The sequence below is a fragment of the Ixodes scapularis genome, unplaced genomic scaffold (genome assembly GCF_016920785.2).
Source record: "Ixodes scapularis isolate PalLabHiFi unplaced genomic scaffold, ASM1692078v2 PGA_scaffold8__174_contigs__length_109621045, whole genome shotgun sequence".
NCBI lineage: Eukaryota > Metazoa > Arthropoda > Arachnida > Ixodida > Ixodidae > Ixodes > Ixodes scapularis.
Window position 1 is genome coordinate 85,350,120 of NW_024609883.1, and position 19,808 is coordinate 85,369,927.

At 45.8% G+C, this 19,808-nt stretch overlaps 1 protein-coding gene across 1 annotated transcript in view; it reads left to right on the plus strand.

Moving 5' to 3' along the window:
• LOC120837580 overlaps window positions 1-13,900 on the plus strand; it is a 46,118-nt gene extending 32,218 nt beyond the window's left edge. The window contains exons 5-11 of the mRNA XM_042287045.1: window positions 4,260-4,362; window positions 4,465-4,599; window positions 5,608-5,748; window positions 6,504-6,641; window positions 9,090-9,160; window positions 11,972-12,082; window positions 13,768-13,900. Of these exons, the coding sequence (XP_042142979.1) occupies window positions 4,260-4,362; window positions 4,465-4,599; window positions 5,608-5,748; window positions 6,504-6,641; window positions 9,090-9,160; window positions 11,972-12,082; window positions 13,768-13,900 (832 nt within the window). The remainder of the gene's footprint in view (window positions 1-4,259; window positions 4,363-4,464; window positions 4,600-5,607; window positions 5,749-6,503; window positions 6,642-9,089; window positions 9,161-11,971; window positions 12,083-13,767) is intronic.
• Window positions 13,901-19,808: the final 5,908 nt, after the last annotated feature.

Here is a 19,808-nt window from a genome sequence, read left to right on the forward strand (position 1 = left end):
ATTCTGGATATAACACCAAACGTACGGAAAGAGGCGTTGACAATGTTATTGACATGTATATTAAATAACAAAGAAGAGTCTGTATAAACTCCGGGATCACGAGTGCAATCCACCCTTTACAATGGGGCATTATGCCCAGTTGGTAACAGAAATGAAAAAGCCTTAGCTTCTTAGCAAATGACATAACAACAGTCTTAGTGGGATTAAGTGTCCAATAAGTGACAGTCCAATAGTGTACCGGTTATGCCGGCGTATACGCAATATTAAATATCAATTGGCTCCAAATGTTCAACATTGGATAGCTTATGCCGGCGTATATCCAATATTGGAAAGCTATTGGCTTTGATAGTTCAATATTGGACAGCTTATGCCGGCGTATAGCCAATATCAGAAAGCCAGTGGCTCCGACAGTCCAATATTGGACAGCTTATGCCGGCGTATATCCAATATTGGAAAGTTATTGGCTTTGACACTGCAGACTAGTGTTGATCAGCCAATGCCAACGTATCACAAATATTGGAAACACATTGGCTTTGATAGTCCATTATTGGCCAATGTGATACCAATATTGGGAAACATATGGCTCAGTTGGGCCATTGTTGGGCCATTCTTTGCCACATCAAATTCAATGTTGGCCCAATACTGTGTGCTGCCTGGGGTACACCTCAGACAGTGCCTAGAGACTCCCCAGCAGCACAGATGTCCTATACACATCCACAGGACATCCCTGGAACGTCGGGACATCCTGAGGATGTCCGGGGGACCATGGACCATGTGTGCTGCTTGGGGCTGCCTCTTGTATAATGTATTACAGCGTGACCTCTGTTTAAGCGGTGTGGGTCTAAGCAGCGCAAGTGAACCACGTTCTTGGCGTCGATCCTTTCAGGCACCCTGTGCGGACAGAACAGTGCGGGCGTCGCGGTTGGTCAAGTGGAGCGTCCTCGTCGTGGTGTTGCTGCTTTGTCGGACCCAACTGGTCCGCGTCAGGACCCGTCCCAAAGGTGGACCATGTTGGACGCTGTTGGACCTCGCTTACACAGTAAACGCATCTTATACGTCTTCACATCATTAAACTACAGTGGCGCCCTTCTGGAAAATTTACGGCACCCTGTGTTTTTCTATACAAAGACGCGATGGTAGATTTGACCACCCATTCGCGAGCGGTGCGTAAATGAACAAATCCCGAACAAAAAGCAGTGGTGAAGATTGGAGAACAAATGATGTGGTACATTGAAGGGAGGCCGCTTGGGCGTGCAGCTCGCAGTACCGTTTATTGGAATCATCCAATTTTGAGAAAGAACGTTATTCGAGTCACTCACACCTAAATAAGGGCAGAGCCCGAACTGTTCTAGAGTACAGTGGGCCGACGTCCACCTAAGCATAATATCATCAAAACAAGTACTTACATTGTGGACGCTCGTGGCATTTATATTAGTTTAAGACACTTATCAGGAAGAAAGGCGATAATGTTTTCCTTCTTGCTGACAAGTTGTTTTATTGAATTATATGTCACGGGCACACACAATGTCATTTTTTGTTTTACCGATATTAGGCTTAGGTGGACGTTGGCGCATAAGGAATTTTCGATTTTTCTCAATTATCCTTTCATCTAGGTAACGTCATGTTTTCAAACTTCCGCTTTCTATGTCAACAGCTAGTGTCACGTTCTCACAAAGTTCGAGCTTCCTGCGATGCTAAGTTTATTTACCCGAGCCGAAAAACAGTGTCTTCTTTTCTGGGGAGCACTTTGGCAGTCCTCCGGGAAGCTAACAAAAAGTGGCGGTTTGAGAATTTTATTACAATCTGTAGCTGTGTTGTTCACCCGAAAATGGGAACCTGACGGCCCTTATATAACTATGTTTGTCTATCTTGCCTGCTTCGTTTTATTTAAAACACAAGATAAAAGCAAAAAAAAAAAAAAAAAAAGGAAAAGAAAAAAGAAGAAAAGAAAAACAACAACAACTGGACTTTGCCGTTATGGCGGGGATGCCATGGCCTACAGATGTTAATACAGTGATGTCTCGTTAATACTTTCAGTGTGTGCCGCTATGGCGCCACCGTTTCTCGCGACATCAGCGCCTTATGTGGCCGGTTTAAGAACTAACGGTATGTTCCCATGCGAAAGCGGCGTCTTACGGAAGTGCGGGATTTGCTTTACGTCGCGCTTTAGGAACTCAACAGATTAAATGCAAAGGTTTTCTTGTCCAGCTCGCTTGCACCTTTGCATTTAATTGCATTATAATCATAACCTTAAATTGCAAGCTTCACCCTTGTTGGTGTTAGACTGGTGGCGGCTGATAAAACCCGTTTGCTCTACTGATGTCTAACCCCTGGTTAGCTCAAATGGTAGAGCGCTCCACCTGTAATGGAGAGGTCCCGGGTTGGATACCCGGACCAGGCGGATTTTTTCGGTCGCGCACCAGTCACCTAGCTGTGTTTGGAGATTTGTGTTTGTCCTCTGTCCCCCTTGTTCCCCTTCTCCAGGGATTATTTTCGTCATTCTTGTCCAGCTCGCTTGCACCTTTGCATTTAATTGCATTATAATCAATTCCAAATCTCGTTGCGGTGAGCAATGCGGGAGGGCTGCAATGATCCACGGAAACTCCCTAACCGTGGCGCGAATCGCACTCGCAAAGACAACTTGCACGACTTGGACAATGCGCGATCACGCTGGCGATTTTGTCACCACCTACGCCCTGAGACTGGGCAGCGCAATCATTGCGGCCGTCGTCGATGAGCCAAAAAAAAAAAAAGAAATCAACGAGATCCCTGATTTCTGGATCATGCTTCTTGAATTGTTACACAAATTAAAAAAAAAAAAATTAAAATACGCGAACAAGGCAAGAAAAGTGTGTTATAATTTATTTGGAAAGAAAAGGGTGCAGCAGAGAAAGAATGTGCAGACCTCACATATTTAGGGGGTTTCAAGAAAAATTTCAGATATATTATTTTATAGTAAAGTGCACCACGTTAACCGTATTTAGAAAGACTGGTGATCTAGGCAGGGTGGTGAGGCTCATTTCGTTCCCCACGAAGTAGGCGCTTCAGGACATTCAGCTTCTCCGTTCGCAGACTACCACTAGGCTTCGCACCGAAACGGTGGCCGGGGCAAGCTACAGGCTAATCTGCATCGTGAGGACCCGGTTAAAATTGAAGAAAAAAAAAAGTACCGCAGCGATTCGTCGCCGTCAACGCTCCACCGGCTTCACAACCTACGGCTTGCCTGGAAATCGCTTGAATTTCCCAAAACTTGATTTATTCAGCTCAGCTTCATTTACTCAGCCGTTGAGGCAGTCGTACACGGAACAATAAAATCATTGGATATATTTTTTTTTGTTGTGTGAAATGCTGCGTACGACATAACTAGGCTTAGGAAACGCTGGGTACCGTCCGCCGAAACGGAACGCCAGGAACATATCGATAGTTGCTATTTTAACCGCCAGATGGCGCCACAGGTTTTTGTTTTTTAACACCAGCGCACAAAGGGCATGTGGACACCTCCGTTTCTGAGGCACGTATTAATGACGAGACAAAAATACACGTATTTATTCCGTTTATCCTTGGAAGATGTTGTCAATCGGGTGTTTTCACATGATGTCAATCTGCCATTTTGTTGTATAGTTTGTTTTTTAAACAACCTTACTAATTTGAAGGATTACCTCTCAATTTGTTAAGGAGACGTCAGCGTGGTAATACTTATAAGCTTCTGTGGTCTACGTATTTGAGGGGTCATGTAAATCCTTGGAATGTTCTCCTTCGGCACACGCCAGACAGCTCGAAACAACAAACTGGTGGACAAAAGTACGCCAGTGAAAACACCCTATATAGAGGAACATTCATATTCATCGGGTCCGCATTAACGAGACAACAATGTATAGTGACGCTGAGGAATGAAGCATGTGACCTTTCGTGGCCGAGTTATAGTACGTCTACTGAAGTGTTTGAGAAAGCAAAAAGGTACCGATGTCGGGGCTGTCAGTGACGCGTTAAGCTCTCAGTAATTCTACGAACTATCGTCGAACAAGTTGGGCTTGAAATGTTTTGGAGGTGTAATCGAAGCAACAGCTAGGGAAATAAAAAGAAAGTCTTTCTCACAAGCTGTTAGATATAACTTTACGTATACGCTTTGTGGTCTTTGTTTCGTCGAACTTTACGCAGAATGAGGTTAAGGCATGGATGTTCAAGAATTTGATTATTTTTTTTCTTCATTTCTCGATATTGCGGAGACAACGAGTATCAAATTTGTCATTACCACATAGCAAGCGGATATTAGGAGTATATACCGCAACTTGTGGCTATGGCTGGCAACCAAATGAAGTAAGAGTGCCGTTCAACCGCAAAACTCCCTTGGTGGCGCACTTCGTGAGCTCTTGCTTGTTGCTCATAGTTGACTGAGGATTGTAGGAGGATAACAATTGCATGGTTTAATTGGTTGATAACAGTGGTCTTTTTTTTTTTTGACAGATTCTAGTTTTAGGGTCGGCCGTCTTGACTTCTGTAAACATCTACTATATGCTATGGGAAAAAGAACCGACAGAGTTCATAAAAAAATCCACCCTCGAGGAGATCTCAGCCGAGTTCGCCATGGCGGTTTCTCTCGTAAGTTTTTTGTAATGTACTTTAAGGAAAGGGGGGGGGAGGGGGGAAGGGGGGGGGGCTGTATCTGCGTTGATGAGATGTTTTGCTATTAAAAGCGCCCTCGAAATGATGATGATTCATAGATGTCCAAGCTTAAGAGCAAATTATTAAACTTAGCTCGCTTCTGTCCACTCTGGAACAGTATGGGATGCATTAACCTTAAGTAACTAAACATTCCAACTGGGGTTATTTAAGAAATACGGTTGTAAAACGTGTAGCAAATGTACCACTAATGCTAATCAGGAGAAGTTTCTGATTGAATACAACGTGAGGGCTACGGTCAAAACTAAACAGAAAAGGTTTTTATTTTGGTTGCCTTCCGTTCGTACGCTCTAAGACATTTGGAGCCTCTCCTCTCCTGCAAAGCGCTCCGGATACCCAATCGCTGCGATGAGCGGAGGGCGCTCAGCGAATGACTGGTTTGATAATATGTCTACTCTAGAGCCCAAGAAACGATTTGTGCTAAGGCGCCGAGGAGCGCGGTGAAACGCCACCCTCAGTGCCAGAGCGCAGACAAGTTTTCTTAGGTTAGGACACATTATCAGTTATTGGCTAAGCTCCCTCCGTTGACTGCAGTGATTGGCTCTCCAGCGTGCTTTGCGGGAAAGCACACGCTCCAGATTTCTTAGAGTGTAGAGACAGGCATGTCAACAAAGGAGACACCATAGTCACTGACTTCTTATGAACCGCAGGGTGCGGCAACCAATGAGATTGCAACATTAGGCTCTAAAAACGCCAAACAACGAATCATGAAACAGTAAGCGTGGACCTAATGAGCCGCACCCTGCATTTCTGAAGCTATTATATTGACTACGGCACATGGTGATTTCCAGACTTGGATATCGGAGGACACCCTTAATGGACTTATTTACAGTAGAGTGAGCTAAGCTGTAAATTTGGAATATAAGGAATTTTATGAACTCGGTCGTACGCTGACGATTTCTTTCGAATTATATTTGACTTCCACAGGTCATCTTAGCAGTACTGTGTTGGAGCCGGATTTCGCGAACCCTGGGCTCTTCGGGTTTTTCCTGCGGAATCCTTGGTCTGCTGGCCACGAGTACGATCACAGATTCCATCCTTTTAGTGCGGCAACTTTTCCAGCAACAGGCAAGTAGGGTAGAATAAAACATATACGTTCACACGTCCGCTGCAGGAAGTAACGACCCAACGTGTTGGGTCGCCATTTTTGAACAGATAAGATGTTGATTTATGCGCTATCGCTCCCTTTTTGCCACAATCGGTACAATATTATGAATTGGAGCTTGAATTGGATGCCCGAAAAGGGAAGAGCTACATACCTTAATATTTCTAGAGGAGTTCAAAGGATGGTTTCATTACTTCTACACAAAAGCGGGTTTTAGCAACTCGTCTTTAAAGCTAAGCTACCGTTCCTAAAGTGAGCTTTAAAGCCCGATTCGAAGTGACCGCGCGAATTTCTAGTACCCATGCTCTTCTGGGAAAACACGAACAGCCAATGCTGTTCGTTTTTCTCGTAATGTAGTATGCAGGAGCTTGTCTATAAAAAAAAAACAAAAAAACCTAAATTTTGTTGACAATAAAGACCTGTTGTTGACAATAAAGACTGATCTGTTGACACTAAAGACCGCAGATAGTTTTTAGACATTCTTTGTCAAACACAGAGTGAACCATTCTGGATGTCACTAACAGGACGACTATCACTACTCATTCCAAGATTTAGTGGTGCGAGTTGACCTAGGGATGCTGAGAGAGAAGCATTAAGAGGACCAGATGACCGCTGAAAATAACTGAGTGCACCCATGTCCGCTTTCTGCATACTGTTCAGTTGGACCGAACGTAGATGTCCGACTTCAGCTAACTTGATTCCTCTCGGGTACTTTCAGGAAACCATAGTATGGCACGCGGTGTTTGAGCACTCGCAGGTTGCCCTAACCACGGCCGTAGCCGTCCTGATGTGCGGATGTTTCCTGGCTGCAGGGCTTCAAGACACCGTCTCCAGGAGATCATCGAAGTCACGGAAGGTGACGTAACCCAAAAATAAGCCATGAGTATACAGACAAATTGTGAAGTGCTGAGACTTGTATACTGGCTATCGTACGGGTATACTTAGAGCCATTAGTTTAGGTACACTTAAAAGTATCTGTACTTCATTCCACAACAATTTTGTAAACGCCGCAATTAAAAAAAAAAAAAAAAATTGCAATTAAAAAAAAAAAAAAAAAAAAAGCGATTTTGCTTTGGCGCGCGGACTGTTCTAACATTTCTGAAGGACGGGAAACGTTTCCTCTGGTTCTACAGGGTGTTATCAAGCACTATTTTTGCGTAAAAAAAAAATTCGAATAGATAAGACTGAACAGAGTGCCATGTAACTTTTTCTAAAGCTATTTTAGGTGGTGGATTGCTCATATTTTTATCTTGCGAGAGCAGGTGTTAAAAACAAAATAAAAAAAACAAACACGGTAGTGGTAAATAGAAGCAAACCGCCAGAACCGTATTTTTCGCCCGGATGAATCAACTACGCATCGTAGAAAGCTCGAACTCTGTGAGAATGTGGAGCTAGCGGTTGGGACAGCACATTAAACTTTGAGAACATGACGTTACTTCAGTCGAAATATAATTGAGAAAAACAAAATGTACCTATGTGCCTACGTCCACCTAAGCTTAATATCATTCAAAAATGATATCGTGAACGCTTGTGGGATTTATGTCAGCGAAATACTCTTGTCAGCAAGGAAGAGAATATTGTATTATATATTGCAGACAAGTTCGTTGTAGTGACTCGTAGATTGGAAGCCAAGCGATGAACAACTTTTATTCAAGGGAAACACGCATTTATATAGTAGCTGTTATCAGGTCTCTGCAGACCACGTGACATGACATCGCAGATTTGAGGACACGTAACCGAGATACGTAACGGTGTCTTTGAAGAATTTGCATTTTTTTTTTTTAGCGTTACGTTAGCCTCATTCAATCGCTTTAAAGCTAACTCCAGCTTCCAGTGACAATCGTCGATGTCTACCCATGCAATAATGACGTCGTCTATGTAACACCCGATGTTTGGTATGCCCTTGAGTAATTCATCCATGAAAGACTGGAAAATGGCTTGAGCACTAGCCACATAAAACGGAAGCCTCTGGAACTCCTAAAGCCCCATGCGAGTGTTTACCGTCAAGAGTGGCCTGGACTCTGGGCTCAGTGACACCTGTTGGTACGCTGATGACAAGTCTATAGTACACAAAATACATTACCGCCACCAATGGCTGTAAACAAGTCATCGGGGCGCGGCAAAGGATATGGATCTGTCGGAACAACAACGTTTTTGAGCACTTCATAAGCGCAACCTCCAATAACCGTCAGAAATACTGGCAACTTCTTAGCTTAAGTAATGTCGTTTGCAATTACAAAATGCTGGAATCTTTCAAGGTAGAAGTCAAAGTTTTGCGTTTCCTCGTCGAACTCGTCTATTTTGCCTAGCCTTGACATGTCATATTCAGTAAAGGTAGTCCATTGCACTTATCATATAGAGGTCTTCCCCACTGCGATGATCCTGATCCTTGACTGCAGCATTGTCGGCGCTCCCAAGCTTGATCCTTGACTGCTCCCGAGCTTGCGTAACGGCCTTCGTAATCTGATCTTTCGTCGCCAAAGTAGTGACTCGTAGATTGGAAGTCAAATGATGAACAACCTTTATTCAAGGGAAATACGCATTTATATAGTAGCTGTTATCAGGTCTCTGCAGACCACGTGGCATTGCATCGCAGATTCGAGGCCACATTAGCATATTCGTTTCGCTGAAATAGATGCTACAGGGACCCACAATGTCATCGCTTGTTATGACGACATTAGGCTTAGGTGGACGTCGGCTCATATAAAAAAAAAATATTTTTTTTTTCAGTTATTCCTTGATCCTCGTAACGTGATGAAGTGTCGTTACACTGAAGCGTAGCTTTTGTGTGACTCTAAGCGAATCTAAAAAAAAAGAAGAAAAGTACAAACCTGTGGTGATTACTTTTTGTGACGAGGTCACTAAAAGTCACAAACAACTGACAAGTATGATTATTTCGTTTCTTCCGAAGAACGCCAGTATCCGTTTGTGGTCGTATTCGCATGTACGTATACTGTTGGGTACGTATAAACAACTGTCTGTTTTTGACGTATTTTCCACGCGCGCGCTTTTGCTCATAGAAAGTTCGTAAAAGCAACAACGACAACAACAACAAGATAGATTTAGTTTAGCTATGGATGAAGTGGTTTGATACACACAATGAATTGGCCATGTGATAAAAAAATTACTTTCAGCCAACGTGCTATTTCGGTTTGAACCTTAAGATCGCACTATATCTTTAAAAAAAAGCTGGGACTCTACGACAGCAATGTTGCTGCGGAGGAAACGGCACAGCTGCTCGACAAGCACAACATGTTACCAGTGTATTATTAATTTTGTAACGTGGATTGTGTTTTTCTTGCAGGTTAAATTTGCAGACCGTGATGAAGATAATACGTCTACTTTTGGAAGACTCTTCTGTGTGCTGCTGATGCCGTAAATACTTTTTGAAAACATAATCTTAAAAGTGGATGAAACGACGCTGGGGTTAAAACAAAACTACAAAGCGCCCCCCCCCCCCCCCCTTTCCCCTCCCCCCCCGCCAAATACTTATTACATCTTTTTTTTTTTTAAGTGGAAAATATAAAGTACGCATGGTAGAACGCTCAGTTTCGTCCAAAGGTAGCGCTAACGGTCTGAACGAGATGCTGAAGTATCAGAACAAACCGCTATTTTTTTTATGAAAAGTGAATGGCGGGTTAAACAAATTAAATGGGAAAAAGGTGGATGATAAAGCCGAGCAGATACATGGGGCTGAATGGCACATGCTGCCGAGAGCGAGGCTCCGTTTTCCGATAGAAGGTTTCGGAAAATCACTGATAACTTTGGGAAAATATAACGGTCAGTTCTGAAAACTTGTTATCTGGTACCGTAGGCTAGTGCTACATTGGGGCTGAAACGGGGCATTCGGTGATGAACACTTTTTTTATGCGGCAAAACATGATATATATATATTTATTTTTTGGGGGAAAGGGGAAAAAGGGGTAGGGGGCGGGAAGGACGCGCTGTGTAACACAGGTACACCAGCTTTCGTGTAATTTTGCGACGTAGAAACTGAAAGAACAAGATTAAAAACTGCTACTTACAATGCTATGTACCATTATCTACATCATGTTGCCTTTTATTCTTGCTGTATGTTTTTCTACGCTATCGCACTTTAGCTGATCAACTTTTTTAATAGTATTACTTTACAAAAACTATGGTGGGTTTGCGTTTTTCTCTTTCAACTACAAAAATTCACTTTATTATGACGTGCCAATTATGTTTGTTTATACAATTTTAATGTAAATATTTCGCTCCATTTATTTTCGTGGCCAAATTTGGTGTCAACGAAATATTTTTTTTTGTATGTAATTTGTTTTGTTGTAAATATTTTTAGCTCATGGCGCACTTTGTATGTAGCCTTTGTTAAAGGGGTACGGAAACAAAAATTAAAATATTCAGATTTCGTTCGTAAATGAGTCAAGCATGACAGATAATAACCGTAAATGATAATCACACGTTTGTATTTTGAACGATTAGCTATATTTTTCGTTCCAAACGGTGCACTCGAGCAAGCGCGCGAAGAGAAGCGAACGGAGAGCGCCATGCGTCATGGGATATCCGGTGCAAACAAAAACAGAAAGAAAAGATACCCCGCGTTCGTGACGTAGCAAGGCTCGCGTGATTATGAGCTTTGCCCTTGGTGGCGTTGTCAGCGTTGCGGTGGCGTTGTCAGCGCGTTACAACCGAGCCATTTGAAGTACCCGTGGGGTGACGAGCGTGTGGCTGGCCCAAGGAGCACGTAGATTCCACAACACTGTCAGCTTAGGGGTGAACGGGGTGGGGAAAGCAACTTTTGTTCGAGTTTTGAGCGACGTTCTAATCTTCTAGGGGGAGAATGGCTGTTTCCGATTGCACGAACGAGGGAGCGAGAAAGAGGGGAGCCGTTCCGTCTTCTTGGACCGCTTGGTACAATGCGCGATTTGTGAGTTCAGGAGGAAAGCTAAAAAGGAAAACTTTGGAATGCCAAAGAGCGGCGCTGCTCCGAAGGAATCTGCTACGTCACGACTACGTAGCAGATTCCACAACGTTGCTAGACCACCTCCCAAATAGGCTCCGCATGCATCCGCCAGGTGCACATTGAAGATCGTTTATTTAGCTTTAAAATTAGTTTTCTTGTGCTTTTCAACGAAAGACTGGTGTTTTTGAGGTTAGGGTGCAACAGGCAACACATTAAAGCTAGAAAATGATCGCTGAAATTTCGTTTCCCTACCCCTTTAATGTGTATAAGCTATGATAGTATTTTTTATTTTTTCCTTTGCCGCTGCCATTTTCTCGTGAAGGGGGGACAAAGGGCCACTTCAAGCTGCTCGATCAGCCTTTATTCTCTCGGTTTCTCTCCCATTTTTACGTTAAAATTGGAAAATTAAACCATCTCGCGTTTGGATTCGATACATCATACAAAATACGAGGTGTTCGCTGCTAACACGCGGACGGAATAAACCGTGGAGTCGCCCCGAGCATGTTCGAATGCATGTTTGATTGGAACGTGCTATGCATGCTTCGAGCACGTCTGCAAAAACGACCAGTGTAACATAACTTTCACACGACGAATGAGACCGGCCTCGAACACTGTCTGCAGGCCGTCTTTTGTACGGCGTTCGAGTAGTGTGACCGCGGCTGTAGGCATTTCGTGTGCTTCGAGCGTGCGCGCGCAGTCAGAGCACGACGGAAGGCGAGGAGCACGTGACGGAGGATATGGGCATTCGAAAGATGACGTACCGCGCTTCTTGTCGCGCGTGACTCGAGAGTCGAGTCGCATCTGTTTGAAGCAAACCGAGCACAAGGTTTGCGGGATAAAAATTTAAAATATGGCGTTGCCAAGCCTGTGCGGAGTGCAAGTTCGTCTGCTTCTTGCACAGGGGATGCGACGGTGTCAGAACGCCGAGCTCTTATTGGCTGATTGAAAGAGGATAGTGGGTAGACGTCGAGGCTCCTAGCATTGAGGTCTACCCACTATCCTTTCAGTCAGAGCCAATCGGAGCTTAGCGTCGTTCTGACGTCACAGCAACTCCTGCGAAGGAAGCAGACGACATTCTCTCCGCATTGAACGAGTGATGAGTGTTTGGATTCTGCACCCTTCGACGTATTAAAGTTCGGACGAACGCCATTCTTGACACCGTTCTTTTTGTGGTCAGCATGCGATTTTTGTTTCGTTTTTTTTTGTTGTTTCGATAAAGAATTGTTTGGCGTACGTATTTGCAGGCTTCTAAAGATGAACCTAACCGGAGCCAAACCGTCGGATGAAGTCCTTCCCCGACTGCGTGGTGCCCTCCGCTGTGGAGACATCGTCTACAGGCTTCACTCATTACTAAGGTAAGAGAAGGAAAGAAAAATTTCCTTACGAATATGTGCTCAGCTAACCAAACTCCTTATTATTAGTACACTATGTCTGTCCCCCTGTTGCTATTAGATATTGTTTATGCGACGTTCGACCGAGGTGTGACATTTCTCGCCAATATACTTAAAGAAAAGCATCAAGAAACGCTGGCGGTCGCCATTTTTTGGGGGGACAAGAAGCGTCTGATCGGATTCAAGTACTCGTCGAACAGTAACGCAGTCCTCGTGTCCAATAGATGCTCACATCAAATGCCCCAAAAAAATGGTGGACTCGTATAATTAGTGCAGCAGCTACTATACTCTGTTTCACCATATGATGCACCGCAGGAAAGGCTACAAGCGCGAGCTCTTTGCTCAGGGGCACATCTCGGTGGCACAAGCTCTCGTGACTTAAGAGCTGCTGCCAACGCTATGAGCTCGCGCTTCTAGCCTTCTCTGCGGTACAACATAAGGTGACGCGGAGTATAGATGGCGCGCGTTTTTTTGGAAATGTTTCTATTGCACCGAGCGGCACCAGCGATATCAACACCAAATGGACGGTTTCTGTTAGGAGTTCTTTTTCTTCTATAAAATTTCATTCGTAACTTACATCGTCGGACTCGGAAGAATGGTCCTGAGCAGGGTGTAAGATAGACAGGTGGGGAAACGAGAGCCAAATGAGCGACCGGATTGTGTCCCCCTCGGGTTTCTCTTTTTCTGTGGCGCCATCTATGTGGAGCACCGCGAACTCTCACTCCTGGTGGGCGACCGGTGGCGACCGGCTAAACTGACGGAGATGATTTCCCGTGGATTTTCAATGGAGGACTGTCGTGCTCTAGGTTTATTTTGCGCACTCTCCCATAAAGTTCCATGCACATCCGATTCCAATTTTTTTCCTCTTGCCGCAGCGCCATCTGTCGCAAATCGGGGGTACCCGCAAGCAGACGAGTACACAATCCGGTCACGGCGCTGCGGTAGGCTTCTATGGGCCGTTTCACCACCTGTCTATCTTACACCCTGGTCCTGAGCTACCTTATAAATGGCATACTGACTAAAAACGGCATAAACGGAGTATACTGTTCGCGTAACACGTCTCCGACCGGTGTGTTTGCCTCGTCCAAAAAAGTGGTCCGTCGATTTTCGCCCGATGACGTTATAGGAGAGTCACGCTGTCGACGGCTGCGGTCCCGGCTGTGTCATAGCAGCTTCGGTGGACACGTCACAAACGTCCGTTCTGCTGCGAGTTCGGCCTCCGGCTCGACAGACCACGGAAGCTTTGGCAGCCGAAAATTGGGACACCGCAAGACGGCGACACTGGCGCTTTTTGCGCGTGCTTTTTTTTGCCGGAACTTGTAGGACCGACCGCCAGGATCGCGACATCCGACAGCGCGACGTTCCGGCTTTTGTGACGTCATTCGTTGCCAGTTCGAGACCTCTTTCGGCGCATGCGCGGAACGGGACGCCAAACACACCGGTCGAGGACGCGTTCCATGGCACCGCGGTATGAGTGGGCGCAGAGTTGCTAAACGAGTCACGCTTCAAAGTAACGCGACATTTCTTTAGGCAATCTTGGCACTTCAAATCATTGTTGCTATAATACTTCGCACTTCTATCAAAGATATCGATTTAGACTGATAGTATGTGAAATAAATGAATAAAATAAATCCGAAACCCCCTTCCAGCAAAAACGTGCGACGTCGAATAGACTTCGTTGCGGCCCTGTGGCGTGTCCTATGGATGGACGCCTTCCGTGTCGCCCTCTGCACCTTTGCCTACTTCGCCTGCCTCTTTGTCAAGGTGCCCCTGCTCGAGTGAGTCGCATACGCATTCGCAACCATCTCGCAAAATGATTACAAAAAATTACGATAGCCTTATCATGCTGGCACTGCCTGGGGACCCAGAATGGCTAGGAGTGTGCTGGGTATACATGCTGTGTGTGTGTGTGTGTGACGTCATAAGGTAACATGGCTGGGACATCACTCGACGTCATAATGTCACGTGGTACTAGTGTGTCGCATGGCGTCACCAAGTCACGTGACATTTTGGTGTTGCATCACGCTATAATGTCAGGTAATGTCACAGTCTTTCACGACGGTTCTCTATGACAATTTTCTTACCGAATTCGGCTGTAAAACACATTCTGTCTACAGATTAATATTTAGAATGACTCGTATCTTGAGAGCCCTATAGGAGCCTATAATGCATGTTTCACTTGTCTGGAAATACATTAAGCAGTCGTTTAACGCGAGAACATATCGTGTATTAGTTTCCTGCCGAAGTTAGAGGGGAAATTGGTGTCCCGTGGCACCACGACATGACACCGTGACCTCACGTCACGTGACAACGTTTTGTGACGTCAAAGTGTCAAGCCATGGTGTCACATGACATCATGATGTCAAGTAGTGTCAATTATAAATGAACAAACAGATTCATGAGAGCAGGTAGGGGTCCCATTATGGATGACGGATAAAACAAAAGGATATTGGCTTCCACGAACTATGTAGCTTTAGCAACCTTAGTTGGCCCCACAGCAAAGATGCCGTGAACGTTTTGTGATTAGAGTCCACGACGGAATAGAAACGCCAGGGCGTTTCTTTCAAACATCTGGTCTCCAGCAGGCGCTCCATGGCTTCCGTCGTGTTTTGACCGCGCGCGCGTGCTCAGGGTGCGTAAGACGCGGAAGCATTGTCAAAGGCAGGAAGCTCGCGCGGATCCTCGCAGACGTTCTTACCTTGCCAGTAACTGTAGTAGGAAGTAAAACGAAAGGCAACATAGCTTGCTGTGTTTTTGTTTAGAAACTTTTAAGGGGACATGACAATGTAATACGCGAACCAGGACCTTCATTTTCTTCTTTCTTTGCGTTGTCCAGATGTTTGTGTTAATACTCAGTGGTTTGTAGACAGGTGATCGAGAGCTGCGACGGCACAGAGCGAATCATCTCGGCATTCTTGTTCTTGGTGGCGAGTGGGGCAGAATGTCTACTGACCAGCTACCAGAACGAGATGGCCTGCATCTTGGGATGCCGGCTGAGGGCTGTGCTTCAGGCAGCAATATTCAAGAAGGTTCGATTTTTTTTTCTCGCGGTACTATTCCACCAATTTTTAGCAAGAAAAAAGTAGAAGGTGAGTCTGCGAGGGGGAGGGGGGGGGGGAGGGGGGGCTAAGTAAACGGAATGCACTCCTGTAGGGCTGGTCGCTTGTAGTTCCAGCTTCCGCCGCTAACAGCGCTTAGCGGCACCCATTCCGAGTCAGTATGCCGACCGGCATCGTGTGCGAAAGTTATAGAGGCACGTCGTGAATGTTTTAGCTTCAAAATCATTCCTCGTTTTATTGCAATGCCTGATTCGTAGGGACAGCGTACGGCCGTGAAATTTTGTTGGAAAAGACAACAGCGGAAACTTTTCTAATGTTTCAGACAGCTTACAAAGAAGATGCTACGAAAAAATTGCGGGTCTGCGAGTGGTTTTCTCGTTTCAAGGCCGGTAAATTATAGATCGACAACCAATCTCGTTCAGGGCGACCCTCGACCATCTGAACTAATAAAAACTTCGAGAAAATTCTGGCATTGCTCAATCCAAGATTCTTCCTCCTGGTGAAACCACTACATCAGGTCTTTTACCTAGGAGTTTTTCGAGGCTCGCGTAACTCAGCAAGGCGGCAATGGTCTGAATTGTGGGAAAGGGGAGAGTGACGGTTCCATCAGGAAACTGCCCCAGCGCCAATCTTGCACATCGTTACTAAACAAGAAGTAGTTGATTACAGTTACAATTAATCTCGGTTAAAATGTATGCAACTAGGTTACTCAATTACATGAGAAAAGGTAATTGACGCGACAGATTCTTCTGCCGCTTTCAAAAGAGTAGGTCTTTCGTACCGCCCAATATTGTATTAGAATCACCGAATTATAAACTCCTTACCTGCTTAATCCACCAATTTTGGTAAACCATGCTCCTGTCGAAGATTTGGTTCGAGGATTCTTCGCTAGGAAACTTGTACAAAGGGCACCATTAGAAAGGGGAGGGGAAAACAGTAACGATGAGTACTTCCAAAAGTAGTTGGATTACTTCCTCATAAATATAATCAAATGATTACAAACTTCTTTCTAAAAGTAATCAATTACAAGTAATTTTGTTACTTTTAACACGAACCGTTCAGGTGTGCCCAGCACACACTATGTCAGTGCAACATTTTTTGAACAAAATTGGCCCCCCAGGACCACCGCTTCTCCTCCCTTCCTAATTACCAGACCTCGCCCCGTGTAACTTTTTTTCTTCGCCCGCACAATCCTCCCCCCTTCCCAAGTAAAAAATAAGAAAAAACAAACAACGTTTCGTGGAGGTGGTGGAAGTTGCTTGAAATCAGACATTCCAAACAGAAATCAGGAATGATTTTGAAGCGGCAAAACTGACTCGGAAGGGCTGCTGCCAAGCAGTGCTAGCGGCGGGAGCTGGTAATTATGAACGGCCCGCACTCTAAAAATTCATCCCTGTTCATTTGGATACCCCTCCCCCCCCCCCCCCCCCCCCCCCTCCGCACCTATATTCCTTTTCACATAAAGTCCCACCCTAGCCAAGGCTTAACTACGATGAAGCCAATCAAGCAAGCGCCAACCAAAAGTGAGTCGTCGTAGAGCTCGTCGTCTTTGCGCGTTGGCTGCCACCGGCTAAACCAATCACGCGTAGTGAATCACGAGTGATTCTGCGTTTTTTTTAATACGTCAGCATTAACTGTCCCAAGGAGCGAAACAACGTCATTAGCTTTTGAAGCCGCGACAAGCGGCACTTTCCCCTGTCCCAATAGAGCGAAGCCTGTCGTCTGTAGCATAGCTCTGATGGATAGGCTCCCATTGACTGGCGCGTGTCATAGTTCTAAGGAACGAGGCTCCCATTGGCTCTCGCGCGGCTTAGTTCCAAGGAATAGAAGCCCTCTCTATGGCGGCGCAGCGCACGCAGCGCCGCCGGTAAGAGGTGCGGGCCTAACCGCGGAGCCCGCACGGGCAAACTCCGGAGAGGCTGCACGGCCGAGCTCAGCGGGGCGCGGCCACTTCACAAAAGAGCGCGCTCGGCCGTCGGTACGCTGCAGACGAACAAAGAGAGCTGAAGAACGACATTCATGCTTTCGCATTCACAACTCATAAGAAGTGCTTAGGTGTCCTCGGAATGTTTTTCCTATGCGTGGTTGGTTTAGCCCGTCACCTCAAACGTACAAAGACGACGAGCGCCGTGACGATGCACTTTCGCTGCTGTCTGATTGGTTCCATAGAATCGTGCAGCCATTGGTCGTGGTCGTACTTTTCAACATTGGCGGCCTTCCCGGAGGGGGGGGGGGGGGGGGGGGGGGGAGGGGGGCAACTTTGTCGCCTGCGAGTGGAGCCTCCAGACTGCAAGCGAGGCAACTGGCCGCCGCCATGTTTCGGCTCGAGCGGGAAAGACAGTGCCATTTCAAGCTTGTCAAAGCTATGTTCATGCGCACGCTACACGTGCTTGCACGCATGGGGCACCATTTGGAGCACAGTCCTCGCAACTGTCTATACAGCTGTTCGATGTTGCGTGGATGGAAATAAAATGAATTAGTCTTATGAAAGAGATAGGGTAAACACTTAAAGATAGTTCAAATAAACTATGTGATGGGACGTCGTCCTGGGGAAAGGGGACACAAAACGCACTTGCACCGCCAGCCTAGTGTCTTTCTTGCCGCAACATGGACTAACCACGAACTATAATCTTCCTGCGTTTTATCGTGCCTCGTCTACACTCGCGCTTGTGCCGCGAGAATGTTAATCAAACGCCAAGTAAAGGTACTCGCTTGCGCTTCTAGCTTCTAGCCCCTTTGCGGTTACACTTCTTTCACCCTTACCGCTCATTCACACTGGAAGTGGATCCGCGTTCGCAGAGCGGTTGCGAACGCGGTTTTATAAAGATGCAGTACAATTGCACGCGCACTTGATGTCATCGAGTGCGCGTGCAGTTGCATTGGATCTTAATACAACCGCGTTCGCAACCGCTTTGCGAACGCGGATCCGCCTCCAGTGTTAATGCGCGGTTAAACTGAGACTAGAAACTCCGCTTTCAGCGCGAGCTCGCCGGCTTTCGCAGTGCTTTTGGTTGCGCGTGCCTGCGGTTCACACTTGTGTTAGCAAGGGCAGAAAGCTCGTGCTGAAGGCGGAGCTTCTTAGCTCAAGGGTGAACTGGGTATAGTCGGTACCAGGGTGCCTTCATGTGCGCTTTGCTAAGGGTGGAGACATCTGGCCATTTTGTCCCACACTTTTATTTTTCTTTTTTGTTCCGAAGCGCGTGAAAGAGCGTGACCCTGCACGCGTTTGTAGCACTAACTGTGCTATGACGACATTTTGTTTTTGTCGATTTCTTTGTATTTTACCCGTGAGCGCGTGCTGTCGGCATCGGGTACTACAAAGGGTGTCATCACCCTAAACAGAAGGACATTGAGGCACCCTAGTCGGTACAAAGAATATTTGGACAAAGTATAGTGGTTTTCGAACGGGTGAAGAAGAAAAATGTGAGGCATCATCCAACACCACCTAAAGCCGGTGACGGATTAAAAACCCAGTAGAGGTTCCGCCTCAAGGGCGAGCATTCTGCCTTCGGTAACACTTCGTCGCACGCGGAGCCGAAATTCGGAGGAAGGCAACGAGCACGTGCTGGAGGCGCGGAGCAGACGAGGACGTGCAATGGCGTCAGGGTGCCGAGCTGTGACTGGAAGGATTAGTGGGTAGAGGCGAAGGCTAGCTGACTTTGTCTCCCTCCAATCAGAGCGAAGAAGAGCGCTGTCCGCGCTTCGCGCTGGGTCTGGCGTTCAAACGCAAGACCCATCGTTTTTTTTTTAATTTACACCACCCAGATGACGTTGCTATCTCCTTCTGCGAGGGCGTCCATTTCGACGGGTCACGTGGTGTCTATATTGGGCGTAGACTGCACCCAGTTGTCGATGAGCGTCTACAATTTCCCGCTGCCCGGCTGCGGCGTTCTCTGCATGCCCGTCCTCCTCTACCTGCTGGCGATGAGAGTGGGCGCGGGAGTGACTCTTTGCTGCGCGGGATACCTGCTCTTTGTGTTTCTGGTTCCCATACCGATCTCGAGGATGCAGAATCTGCTCTGGGTGAGTAGGATACATACGTAGGTTCTTGTACGCAACGTGATACGGCCTGAACGTTTTTGAGTGCTTTTGTTACTGAGCTCCGTCCGTCCGTCTATCCGTCCGATTTCTTGCTAAGTTTAGAGAGAAAACTGACTTAACGTGACGTATGCCCGAAGTCACTTTCCTCGTTAAATTTAGCAGGAAAATGAATAAAAATATAGGTTCTTCTTTTTTGTAACTACTGCATATTGACTTCTAAACAAATTCAAAGGAATTCGGAGATAAATATTGCTACCCTTTTTTTCTTGTATTAAAGAGCTGACGAACAACATATTTCATTGACTATAATAGTACCTCGAATTAAAACATTGTACCATTATGGATATTGAGATGACATACTTTCTGCATTATGAAAGTCAAACAGAAGAAATGACTGGTAATTGTGTGGCTGTAACTATGTTCTGTAAATTTCCCCGTTTCTTGAGTTTTCTTGTACAACTCGTTTTTGAATTCAGGGTTTAAAAACTCGTACCTTCGGGTGCTCACTCGTTATTTATGCCGCAAATAAAGCGTTAGAATATAATATAATTTTATGATATGCTATGAAATAGGTTATATCATCATATCAT